This window comes from Molothrus aeneus, chromosome Z (assembly GCF_037042795.1).
Source record: "Molothrus aeneus isolate 106 chromosome Z, BPBGC_Maene_1.0, whole genome shotgun sequence".
NCBI classification, from domain to species: domain Eukaryota; kingdom Metazoa; phylum Chordata; class Aves; order Passeriformes; family Icteridae; genus Molothrus; species Molothrus aeneus.
In genome coordinates, this window is record NC_089680.1 from 47,535,559 (window position 1) to 47,548,371 (window position 12,813).

The window sequence follows — 12,813 nt, forward strand, 5'->3', positions numbered from 1 at the left end:
CTTTCCATGAAGCATTAACTTAGCCCATTGAGCTTAACAAAGTCTAAGCCTGATAGATTTTAAATTTCTCAAAAATCTGAGAGGATGGAATTGGGAAAAGAAAGAGAAAGAGAGAATGACAGAAAAGAACCAACATAGCTACCACTCCTGGTTCCAGTGGTGTTCAGCTGATAGAAATTCCAAGAGGAGGTAGGGTCAAGAGATGTGGTGGCCACACATCCCGAGGTAAATAGCCTTTGGCTTTCCTGGGGCCTTCCCCCACATGGGGCTCCCACTCACCTGGCCATTTAGGAGCTGGGTTAGGGGCTCCAGACACAGCTGTGGAGCCTTGCCTCTGGTGTGCCAGGGATCAGCGGCCACAGCTGGGCTGGGATGCAGGCCTGGGGGTGTGGGGCGTGCAGAGTAGGGCATCGCCTCAGCAGAGCAAGGTTTGGTCTGCCCCTTTCCCCACCTACAAGCGCCTGAAAGGGCTTGAGCCAGCAATGTCCTCCAGTGTCTCACAACAAGGTTTCCAGGTTCCTGTGCTTCTTGGCTGTCAAGACTCCAGAGATTTGTGGCTGGATATTAAGAAATTGCACATTTGCTTCCTTCCCAAAGAGGCATCCTGAGCGTTGTTTTTTCTTTCTAAGGCCTTCCCTCCTTTCTATGTCCTCATCTTGAGATAGTCCTGGGAAAGCCTCTCCTCTCTCCCCTTCTCCACCACAATGGAGGGGGACAATGGAAAAACCAATCTATGAGAAGCTGAGAATGTTAGAGTTATAATGTAGTGAGGGGAAAAAAAAAAAAAGCAGTAGACGACGACAATAGGAAGAAAATTGTGCGAAAGAGGTAATGGCTTAAGCAAGAAAGGTGCAGTGTCACACGGGGCCGCTGGAGCAAAGACAGGATGGCCAGGGCTTACAGCATGGTTCTGATGGTAGATGGGGGCTGCTGGTGCTGCCGGGAGCAGCTCTGGACCTGCAGTGGCAGTTTGCTGCTCCCTCTCTGCGGCAGTGCTGGTGGCAGTGGCGATGGTGATGGGTGTCTGTCTCTCCCTGCGGAGCTCTGTTTGGCACTGCCGCTGCCACCGGTCCGCCACGCCGGGCGTGTCCGTGGGAATGGGATCTGCCGCTTCGCTGCCTCTTCCTACCAGCCTGCTGGGCTGCACTTGGCTTGGCTGCACTCCCTTTGGGCTTGGCTGAACTCACTTGGTATCAGTGTCAGCACTCTGGCTTGCCTTGTTCTGCTGGAGAAGAAAAACAGTCCCACATGCCCCCCTGGCCCTGATGGTTTCAGCTGTGTGTCAGAGCTGTCACTTCAGTGCCACCTATCTCAGCCCTGTGTCCTAAAAATTACTGTGGAAGGACAAAAGTGGGGGGAAAAATGGTGGTGGTGCTTTGGTGCCAAGGACTCTCTGCTAGAGTGAGTCAGAGAGAAGGATCCTCCTTGCATTTCCTGTCATGGCGTTTCCCTGCTGAAATCCCAGCCACGGCTTTGATGTAAAATGTTTTGAATAACAATGCTGAAAGACGCATGGCCTTGTCTCTGTACCTAGGAGAAAACTCTAAATGTCATTGAAGTCGTGCTTCTCCCTGTTTGCTCTTGGTATCTCTGCTGGTCAGAGTGACCCTGAGATGCGTTAGAAAGTCTCTTTCCCCAGCCTGGCAGTTGAAGAAGGAGTCGGAACTCTTCTGTTCTTGGTCTCAAGGTTGTTTATTGTTTCTTATCTATAATATTCTTTCTCCGACCCGCCAAGGTCTGTCTAGCAGGTTGGGTTGAGGCACACTGCCCACCTCAGAGGCAGTGTTGTCTTTTTATACTAAAAACTATGTGTACACTATTTACAATAACTTCCCAATACCTATCACCTATGTGAGACAGTGAGCTTCTGCTCTAAACCAATCTAAAAGCGCCAACATCACCCAGAAGATGGAGGCTAGGAGGAAGGAGGAAAAAGGACAAGGCACATCCAAATTCCTCCATCTTGAGACCCCCGAGCCGTCATTTTAAAAACCTCAAAAATCTATTTTTCACCTGGTGACAAACTACCTATTATTCTACTTAAACTCTTTTGACTTGTAATTCTTCATATCAAGATTGGTGATTGTTTTTTCCAAGGGCTAAATCAAAGGCACAGGCGTCTTGGGCTCTGTGCCAAAGTCTCTGAGCCCCCGGGCAGCGGCTTGAGCCCTCCAGGGCAGGCAGAGGAATTTCCTGGGTTCTGATAGTTTGCTGCTTTCTAGAACTAAGGGAGGTCCCGCTGGAAGAAGCCTTCTGGTTTTTGCGCGGAAGCAATAGTGGCCAAAGAGCACTAATGTGGTTCCTCACATCCTGCTCCCTTCTCAGTGCTCAGCTTCTCAGTGTGGGCTAGAGGGGCTTAGTGTGTTTTTACTCTTAGATGCCTTGAGCAACAGGTGATGGACTAGGAGGGCTTTTTGTGTGGCTTTGTAGCAGAGGAGAACGCTGCAGGCTTTTTTTGGCATTATCTGTAGAGAAGGTGTGGTTCTGTGCATGAACTCACAAAGCAGCCCAGGGCACTGCTATTGTGATGTCAGCGGCCGCATGGCAGCGTTGTCAGGCAGAGTTGCTGTGCCGAGGCCCGGAAGGGCTCAGTGTGCAGAGCAGCTCTGCGGCACGCTCACTGCAGGGGAACCTGCTGATCGACGAGGTCTCTGCCAGCAGGACTCTGAGTTTTTTGGTTTTCTCCCTACAGGCTTTGTCCCTTGCAGATTGAGCAGCACTGCTCCAGCCATGGAGGGAGTGTGTGCTGCAGCTTTCACGGCTTTTACCGTGGCTTATTCCGGGTACTTTTTCACCCACCTGGCACGTAAGTAGACGTTTTTGTTCAGTGCAGCATATGGAAACCCAAATGCCACACAGAGGCCTTCAGTTGGGTAATGCCCCTGCCCACAGCTCCAGCTAAGAAGGGCGTGTCTCTAGCCAGTGGGGCATGGGCAGCATTTGTGATGTAGCCTGCGGGGATTCTGCTCCTGCCGTGCCACAGCCTGTGGCAATGGAGTCTGGAGTCTCCTCACTTTGCTGGCTCAAGCAAGACAACTTCCAGGATGGGAAGACTGGGAGAGCTTGGCAGGCGTCCTTGTAAAAGCTGTGCACTGCTCTCCAGGACTGAGGCAAAGTCCCTCAGTTCAAGGCTTCTTGTCTGCATTCCCTCATCCCAGCATGTGCCTGTGGAACTTGACACTTCCTGCGCGCTAAAAGAGCCATTTGTTCTGTGATGAAATCACAGAATGAGCTTGGTAAAGGCCTCTGAGATAGACATTTCTGAGGAGTTCTTGTATGCTCCCACACACAGGAGCTGTTCCTGTGCTGTGTCATGATAGAACTGCCACCATGGCTCAGAGGGACTTGGGTGAAGCCTCCTTGGGGAAAGGTTTTCAGTAAGCTCACGGCAATTGCTGCATGCAATGTCTTGAGAAGACTGAAATAGAGGAAAGAGAGGAGCTGTAGCCGCTGCTGGGTGAGGTGGGGCAGAAGCAATGAGTGTTAGAGAACCACTTGTAGACTTTCTCAGTCTCAAGTTTCTATGGGTTGAGTGGCCAAAGAGGAGAAAAGGTAGACACCAGGCAGTATTTTGTGCTGCTGCTGTCTTGCTTGCTGTGTGCCACAAGGGATGCTGCTGGAGTGGTGTAGTGAAAGCAGAATGCTCTGTCTTTGGGTTGACTTTTGGGTGGGCATGGCCAGCACAGGCAGTTTTCTTAGAGCATCTGGTTCTTTTTCCCTTGTGTGTTGCAGGTCACATCAGCCGTGCCTGGAGAGAATCCGGTCTTTGGGTAAGTGGCAAAGGAGCCTCTGGCCTTGGTAGCATTTGTCAATTGTGGAGCAAGGTGTGAGCTGGGCCTGTTGCGGTCTGGTGCCAGCCTGGCTGGAGGAATGAAAGTACAGCCCAGGCCCTTTGCAGCAACAGCAGCAGCAGGAGGACCCAGGGCTGTTTTCTCCAGTTCCTTTCCAGAACTTTTAAGCAGCTGAAAGTGGTGGCTGCCCTGATGGAATTTCTCCTGCACAAGAGAGCGCAGTGCCATCTAGCTGGCCCATTTTACTGGAGTCTGAGCACCTTAGAATCCCATTTCTCTGCAGATGCTTTCTCCTGAGTGCATCTGGGTCTAGAGCTGAATATAAAGGAGGTTACGTGTCCCTGATGCTGCTGTCTGTCTGCAGAGCCCTAAGGGAACCTCAGAGCCTCCAGTGGCTGTGTGTCTTCCTGAAGAAGAGGCCCAAGGGGAGGAAGATGCCCAGCAAAGTGTACCTGCTGCCACTGCAGGGCCTGAGCATGCAGCATCAGTAAGTGGCAGCTCTGGGCAGTCCTGTGGCTGGAGCAAAGCATAGCTGCAAGTTTCTGATCAGACAGCACCTCCCGTGCCTGGCATGGACCATGCTGAGGGCTGGAATCTTTCCTGCCCTTCCCGCAGGCAGTGAGGCCTGGAACTTGGAAGTTCAGGGATCACCTTCCTACTGTTCTGAAAGGGGCTGTGAATTTGTCTTAGCAAGAGATGGGAGGTAGCATTAGGATGTCTTGGCATGCTGCTGGGGTACAAGTGAGGCCCTTGGTGGCCAGTGGCTCTGCAGGCTCCGTGTCCCCAGTGAAGAGAGCAGTGCAAAGGTGCAGTTCAGAAGCCTGCAGGATATGAGGAGACACTGTCCCCAGGAGGGACCTGGCCCTGCGCAGAGAGCAGCTGTCAGTAGCTAAAGGAACAGCTGAGATGCAGCGGGGCCTGTAGCTGAATATAGGTGAGGTGGTGAATGCCAGGTTCTTTCCTGTCCCTCATGCTGCTGTGTGTCCCCAGAGCAGAAGGGCAGCGTCAGCACCTGCTCTGGCTGCCTCTGCACCCGAGGAAGAGGCTGAAGAGGGGGAAGGTGCTCATGAACCTGCCCCTGCTGTCAGCCCAGGCCCAGAGCAAACATCATCAGTAAGTGCCTGCTTTGGTTAGCAGCGTGTGTGGTGCCATTTTGTCCGTGGTGTAAAAGCAGCCTTTGGATTTTGGGCCTTGAGCTGGAGAAGCGGGCTGCAAAAGCTGAGAGGTGAAGAGCCCTGGCTGTGGCCAGCAGCATCTTCCCAGGGGCTTGCATTTGAAATGGGATGGCAGGGGCACCTCTGCCAGGCACATTTGTGACCTCACTCCTTTCTTTTCCCAGAGCTCCACCTCCTCTGTCCTGGCACCTGCAGGAGCTGCAGCAGAAGGCTCTGAAGGAGCCTCCAGTCCCCAGGCTGGCAAGTGCAGCGTGAGCAGCTCGTGCATCTGGAGCACGAGTGGCTCCTCTGGCAGCAGAGAGCAGCTGGGAGAGAGGACAGAGGACAAGTGCCTGGCCATGCTGAGTACGTCCTTTGTGATCCTTGTCTGCTGGAGCAGTGCCCTGTGTGTGTGTGTGTCGGCATGAGCTGTCCCAGCTCCTGTTCCTCCTCAGCTGAGTGCCAGCTCCTGAGGCCTCCACACGGGACCTGTTGTTGTGCTTTGAGGTGGTGAGGGGTCACCGGGGTGTTGCTCCTGCCTCTGAGAGCAGCTCAGCCTGGCTTGGCTTTGCCTGAGCTTCCCTGGAGGCAAAAGGCAAACCAGAGGTTGTTTCTGGCTGAGCAGGAGGCCGTGACCCAGCCAATGAGTAGGCCTCAAGGAGCTCCTGTGGGGCACGGCCAAGGTCATCTTCAGAACTCGGCCTGTCCTAAAGGCTGAGGCACCTCATTCCTAAGGCCCAGCACAGTAGGTTGGAACATGAGCTGCTGCTCCTGAAAGGCAGAAGGCCATTGTTTAGGCAGAATTGTCCTGCTTAAAGCTGCAGACTGTGCTTCTGCTGGAAGCACTTTGCAATATTCTTGCTGTTCTGCAAAGGGCAGCAGTTGAGAACAATTGATTCCAGGAGCCAAGATGCCTTTGATGTTTGCAAGGATTAAAGCTTTGGTTGAAGGTCACAGAGTGTTGCTTGCCAGGAACAGCAAGGTTTTGTTATTCCTGCTGCCCTTAACATTTCTAGACAACAACCAGTTCTCTTGGTTACAGGTTTCTGATCCCTGTATCCTCTGACTGTTTCTGCACGTGCTTAGATTTTAGTTTAGACTTCTAGTTTGGTGCAGGCCATCTGTGCTGCAGGGCTGCTCGTCTTGCTGCTGTTGTTTCTGAGGTGGTGGCGGTGGTGGTGCGGTGGTGTTGTTGTTTGCCGACTGCCTGAGTTGAAAGGGCCCAGAGTCGCAGAGAGTGGGGCTGCCTTTCTGATCTGCTGCACGGTGGGATCTCTTTTGAAGTGAGCATCTTTCCTTGGGATTTTTACAGAGATGCTGGTGAGCGAGGGAGATCCTGAGGCTGAGTACACAGAGCTGGAAACCATTGGCAAAGGGTGAGCGCAGCCACAGTTCCTTCTTCAAAGGCAGGGCCTGTGCATTTTGCTGCCGTCACATCTCCCCAGAGCGACGTCAGGCAAGCTCCAAAGCTGTTCAGACACTGCGTTAGGATGATGCCTGATGATCTCTCAGTACTGGTCAGCATTTACAGCTGTGGTCCGAAGGCATGGCGGCAAAGACACCTGGATGCTGGCAATGTCTTTTCTGCGGCAAAGAGCAGCACCTGGCAGATCTCCTGTCCCTCAAGTCTGTTGCACCTGATTGCCGCTCTTCCTAGGAGAAAGCATTTTTGCATGTCTCAAAAGAATACAGAATGCGTGGGAATGAAAGGAGGAGAAACTTTGTTGCCTCAGAGGTCAAGTCAGCAGCTGACAGCTGTCAGGGAACAGCTCTGGGTAACATTTCTTTCCAGTATTTTGCTGAAACCAAGATTCAGTGGTCTGGATGGCCACCACCTAGTCTAGCAGGCAAAAGCAGAAAGGAAAGAAGCAGCTCTCTTTTGTAGCTGAGGTGGCAAAAGACAAAGCTTTGTCAGGGCAATGGCCAGTGCCAATGCACTCCAGAGGAAAAGGCATCATCTGGCTGATGGCAGAACCGTGGTGGATCCTGTGGGGTTTAGGCCTTTCCTGCAAAGAATCCACCAAGCTGTTCCCTTTGAAAGCCGGCTCTGCTGACTGGAAATGGGACTGATTTGCAACATTTTCCCTGTGAGAAGCCAAATGTACAAGAAGTCTCCAGAAAAGCAGAGTTCTCCAGGTGTCTGGTGCACCGAAGAGAAGCAGCTGACAGCAGCTCTGGACTCAGAACGCCGCTGTCCAGGGATCCTGTGTTTTGAGGACTTCTCCATTTGTGTGTGCAGCAATGGAAGCCTTTCCCTGCTCTGGCTGTGGCTGCAGCTGTGGCCGGGCACTAACTTCCTTGCAAGCTGGAGAAGGGATCTGTGTCTGGAGGCTTTCCTCCAATGGCTGTTCCGTGGCCTCAGGCTTCTCAGAAGGCCTCAGTAGTGGTGCTTGAGTTTGGCAGACAGGCTCCAGGGAGAGGTGGGAGAAGGCCCAACGGGCAAGTTCCTGGAAAAATCCCATACATGTATACAGATACAGAAAGAGAAAAGGGGGGAAAGACCCAGACGAGAATCTGTCCTATTCCATTTACTGTTTGCCCCAGGACTTATTTGCCATTGGACCGCAGTGTCTTGCACTGGCAGGGACTAAAGGACTTCTTCTTTCTCCGCTGCTGTTTTGTTTCTAGGGGTTTCGGCATGGTGTGCATGGCAGTGGAGACTGCCGCAGGAGAAGAGGTAAGCGCCAAGCAGCGCCGCAGCTTCTGCAGCTCTCGAGTGCCCTCCCCTCTGCTGTGAGCTGTGGCTGAGCTTTGGGTGGCCACGAGAGCTTTGCTGCAAAGGCAGATGAAGTGCAGAGCAGTGTCCGCCTGCCAAATACAGTGGGGACAGATTTTGTCCTTCTCAGCTGCCCCTGGGAATGCAAGGAGGCCAGAGGAGGACACGCTGGCTGCGTCTTAGTGCCCAGGTGGTGTCTCAGAGCATGGCACTGCTCTTTGGGGCTGCAGGGTTCCTGAATTCTCTTTTCTGGCTGTGAGGAAATACATGGGAATCGTGCTGGTAGTTCTGTAGGCACCTGCAGTGCTGCCCTTGGAACTGTGCTTAGACAGAGTGGTCTGCAAGGAGACTCTCAAGGGCCTAAGCCCTGCTCGTAGCCCGGTGTATATCCCTAGATGATCAAACCATGGGTTATTTCCTTTTCTAGTCAGTGAGTAAACGCAAATGTCAGCGGTGTGAAGAAAAGTATTTGAGTGGAGCAAAATGAAAGGTGAAATGAAACCACAATCCTAGCACTTCCTGAAGTGAGGAAGTGCTAGGATTGTGGTTTTCGGAGGTGTCCTTAATGATGTTTTCATCATCGTGGACTTTTTTCATCGTGAAGTATGTAGGGTTGTATTTCTTAGGAGGAATAGCCCTCAGGATGTTGTTAGGACAGCATTTTATCTGCCACATCTCTAACTGTTTGCTTTGTTGTTGTGCAATGGAGAATGCGAGTGACTGCTGGAGTAATGATCAAATCCCCTAGAAGTGCCAATGGTTTCCCAGCAGTTTTGCTCCATTTTTACTGGCACAAAATGGCTTCCTGCTTGCAAGAGGTGTGTGAATGTGCATGGGGATGATAAAGTAAGGCCATGGGAGAAGACTGGCCCTGGGCACAGTGAGTGTTGTTAGACGTCTGAGGTGGAGAGCTTAGAGCGTGTTTCTGCCAGGTTTCCAGGGCAAAGGGTATGTGGCTCTGTGTCCTGGGAGGTGCCCGAGCAGGCGTTCTGATGTCCTGTCACAAGGCAGCTTGGCCCAGCCCTGCACTATCATCCCATAATCACTGTCTCCATGTTGCCCTTGTGGTCCTGTGCCACAGACTTCTTTGGTTCATGGTTTTCCATGTCGTTTTAGGTGGCCATAAAGAAAATTAGTCTCCTGCAAGAGAGCGGCAGCGAACTGTGCCTGAATGAAATCCAGGTCATGCGTGGCAATAAGCACGCCAACCTTGTCAACTATGTAGACAGGTGAGTGGTTCTGCTGTTCTGCTGTGAAAGGTCATTCACATCCTGCAAGCCAGAGGTTCAACCACTCCTTTGGTGGATGGCAGAGGATGGAGCTGTTCATTCCTGTTTCTGGGCTGATCTACAGTGTCTTGGGAGGAGATTGCATTGGGGCTGCATTACTCTTTCCTGGCATCCCGAGTTTGAAGGGCGCTTTCAAAGGCCGGACTTGGCCCTATCTTACTGAGCCAACAGCCTCAAAGTTCCTGTGCTCTCTCCCCATGGTTTTGTTGGGTTTGGGGTTGGATTTTTTCCCCATGGGTCTGAAGTGCTGCCAAAGCACTGCAGATTGTATTGCCCTTGGCCTTTTCGTTGGTGTGGATAGCAAGCAGTGTTTTAGACTGCCCAGAGTTCAAGGCCTGTAGAGCGTAGTGAATGACTGCTCAATTCCTCCTGTCTTCCTCTGAGAGAGACACAGAAAAACAAGAATCCATCCGGTGGTGTGAGTGCACGCCTTCATCTCCAGGCTGTTGTTTCCTCCTTTCAGCTACCTGCTAGATGAGGAACTCTGGCTCGTGATGGAATACATGGACGGAGGTTCCTTACACGATGTCATCAGGGAGACTCGCCTGGCAGAAGGAAAGATAGCAGCTGTCTCTTGGGAGGTAAGGGATGGTGCCTGTGCTTCCCACGCCTTGGTTGGGATGGTCCTTCCAAATGGGTGACAAGGAGAGGAGAGATTTCATCTTCTGAGCCTCCTTGCTGCCTTTCTCTTATGACTGGCAGTAGCAAGAGCATCTGAAGTGCCTTCCAGTGTCCCTGCCCTTCTTCTCGTGTGTTTGTGTTTGCCTCTCTAAACACTTGCCTGGAGCCTGTGTGTGCTGCATTCCTTCCCCGCACGGGCAAAGTTGCTGGTGGCACAATGTAAAATATGTGGCACAGACAAAGATACACACTGGGCTGTCATGGAGCTCAGCCTCGAAGAGAGCCTTGCACCAAAGGGGTGTTTGCAAAAGCATCCACTCTTGTCTGGCTGGAGAGAGCACAGCCACTGCAGCAGTGCTGCTGCAGTCTGTGGTTGCAGGGCAGTGGCCGGAGGAACAATTGTCCTTTCTCTTTCAGAAGCAAACACACCCTCACTTAGAAAGGCACTGCTGTCCTCGTGTTGGAGCAGCAAGCTCTTGCCCTTGCCAGCAGCCTGTCGTGCCATGGCTCAGCATGGCCCAGGAATGTTGCAGTGTTGCAGATGTGCCACTTCCCCGCTTGTGGGATGAAATCCACTTAGGCTGGTGTTTCTTTTTCCTCTCTCAGTGCCTGCAAGGCCTGGATTTCCTTCACTCCAAGCAAGTGATCCACCGAGACGTCAAAAGCCACAACATTCTCCTGGGTCTGGACGGATCCGTCAAGTTGGGTGGGTGTTGTGTGCCAGGCTCAGCCGTGGCAGGCTGCGGTGTGGGGCTGCCTTTGGGTGACTGCCGGTTCCCTGCAGTGGTGCCTGTGGCAGTCCAGGCTGCCCTGCTGCAAGCACAGAGCACAGCCCCAAGGTGCAGGGAGGTGTTGCTGGGAACAAGGGCTCAGGAGTGCCTTTGGCTTGTGGGTGTGTCCCTTCCCAAGCAAGGCACTTACAGTCTAATAGCTTCAGGGCACTAAAAGCCAGTGCCTGAAAGCTGGGGCTTTTGCTAAGTGGCCAATTCGGTATTTCCTGGGCTGCAGGCCAGAGGAATGGCAGCATGGCCCCTTGATGGCAGCCGGGTTCCACGCTGCCCTCTTGGACATTGGTACAGTGGGGATTTCTTTGGTTTGCTTTCCTCATTCACGCTGGCCTGTTTTTTCTCCTCAGCTGATTTTGGCCTTGCTGCTCAGCTGACCGCTGAGCAGAGCAAACGGAGATCAGCTGTTGGGACCACTTACTGGATGGCGCCAGAAATCTTCACCAGGAAGCTCTATGGCCCCAAAGTGGACATCTGGTCCTTTGGCATTGTGGGGATCGAGATGGTGGAAGGGGCGCCTCCTTACCGGATGAAAACCTCCCGCACGGTGCGCTGCAACTGCTCTCAGATACTGCTGTCACCCAAACACAATCTGCTCCTATTCTTCTGCCTGGCAAGCTTGCTAACACCTGGAAATGAGAGGTTCCAGGCTGCATAGTCTCTCGTGCTCCTTGTCCAGATCGTCCCCTTGCCATTTCAGTGCACGAACCGCACAAAAAATGGTGATGCCTTTTGCTTGACGGAAGCTTTGACAAAAGGGCAAAGCTGGGCTTTTAGTCCCCATCAGCCAGTGAAATCAGGGGTGAAGGCAAGAGCCTTTGCCTATTGGACTGGCTATGGCTGCCTGTGGCTTTGTGTTCTTTCAGTAGGGGTAGGAAAGGTATCTGCCAGGCTCTGGCAGGGAGTAAAGTGCCACAGGAGAGTGGAGCCTGTCCCGTGGGGTGTGTGTGAGCAGTTTGGGGTGCGAAGGAGACAGGTAGAGCGTGGCATTTGCTTCTTCTCTAGGTTCAAGAGCTGATCAGCAGTGGGGGCAGGCCGAAGCTGCAGAAGCCCAGGCAACAGTCGGCGTGGTTGCGAGACTTTCTGCACTGCTGCCTGGAGAGGGACGAGGACAGGCGCTGGTCTGCCCAGGAACTGCTGCAGGTAAAAGGCAAAGCGGCTGCAGGCTGCGCCAGCTGCCCGCTGCCAGGGGCTCCTCATCTGCTCAAGTCCAAGGCGTCTGATGGGGCCCGCTCCTAAGAATCTCCAGTCTGGGGGCTTGCAAAGGAAAACAAAGGAGAATCCTGGCCTAGGATGCCTTGGAAGGAGCCTTTCAAGGTCACCTAGACCAAATCTCCTTAAGCTGAAGACATCTGGATTCACGGATTTGTGGGATTGGGAGCCATTTTGCCTCATGTAGCAAGGTCCTGGGTGTGGAGACAGTGGTGCCCAGAATGCCCTCCTTTTCTTCTTTCTGTGTCTTTCTGGTAGCCAGAGAAAGCCTGTTTCAGCCTGTGAGGAAAGTACAAGTTCGTGTTTTTCTCTTTGGGCAGCATCCATTTGTAATATCAGCCAAGCCGACCTCCGACCTGACGCCTCTGATCATGGCCACGCAGCAGTTTATGGCCAACAGGAGATACTAGCCCTGGAAGAGGCCATTGTTGTTTTAGGAGTTTGTAGTTTGTAGATTATAGCTCGTAGTTTGTAGTTTCTAGATTATAGCTCATAGTTTGTCGTTTGTTGAGACTGGTAGTCAAAATAAATACTCTAAGAAATGAAACCTTCACTGTGCTGGAAGCGTCCCTTTGTTCTCACCCTGTGAATAAGCTCTAAATTTGCTTCTGAATGGTCAGGTGTGTCTTTGATGTGGGAAGACACATGGATGGGATTTGTGGCACGGTTTGGAAGCGTGCAAAGGTCTTCTTCCTTCAGTGCCTCCAGGCCACAAGCTCTTGTGGAGATACAGGCATTGCAGCTGTGACTAGAGGAGCAGAGTAGGGTAGAATGGAGCAGAGCAGTGGTGTCACTGCTGGGGATGCTGCTGTGGCTGTGGGCAGAGGGGGAGGGAGCCGGGCTTCTCCAGGGGCTCAGGCGCAGGTGAGTGTCCAGCGGGAAGGCAAGTTCTGCCACGGGAACCAAGGCCAACATGAGGGGTGAAAACTTGTGCAGTTGGGACCTGCCTGAGGCACTGTGGAGGTCTGTGGGCCTGCTAGGGCACTTCCTGGGGCTGTGGCCTGGAAGAATGTCCCCTAGACTTTAACCTCTCCCCTGGTCTCCTGTTTATCATTTCAATATACATTTGATACCGTGATTATTGAAAATCATTTACTTTGCTTTGTTTGCTGGTAACTGACGGTATATTTGACTACCATTTAAATTTAAATTTTAGTTGCACAATATTTGATAGACTTCCTTTCCCACTTTTCGTGTTCCACCCCCGCTTCCCTCAACCCACTATCTCTGATAAGGACAGGCCGG

The 12,813-nt window shown here is 52.5% G+C and overlaps 1 protein-coding gene across 1 annotated transcript; it reads left to right on the plus strand.

The window, feature by feature from the left end:
* The first annotated feature begins 886 nt into the window (after positions 1–886).
* Positions 887–11,978, plus strand: LOC136569387 (serine/threonine-protein kinase PAK 3-like). The gene is made up of 14 exons (XM_066569783.1): positions 887–1,190; positions 2,693–2,806; positions 3,733–3,770; positions 4,156–4,278; positions 4,782–4,904; positions 5,131–5,311; positions 6,258–6,321; positions 7,574–7,622; positions 8,778–8,890; positions 9,414–9,531; positions 10,178–10,277; positions 10,707–10,903; positions 11,362–11,499; positions 11,889–11,978. Exons 1-14 carry the CDS (start codon positions 887–889, stop codon positions 11,976–11,978), a joined length of 1,752 nt encoding a protein of 583 aa, XP_066425880.1.
* The last annotated feature ends 835 nt before the right edge of the window (positions 11,979–12,813 follow it).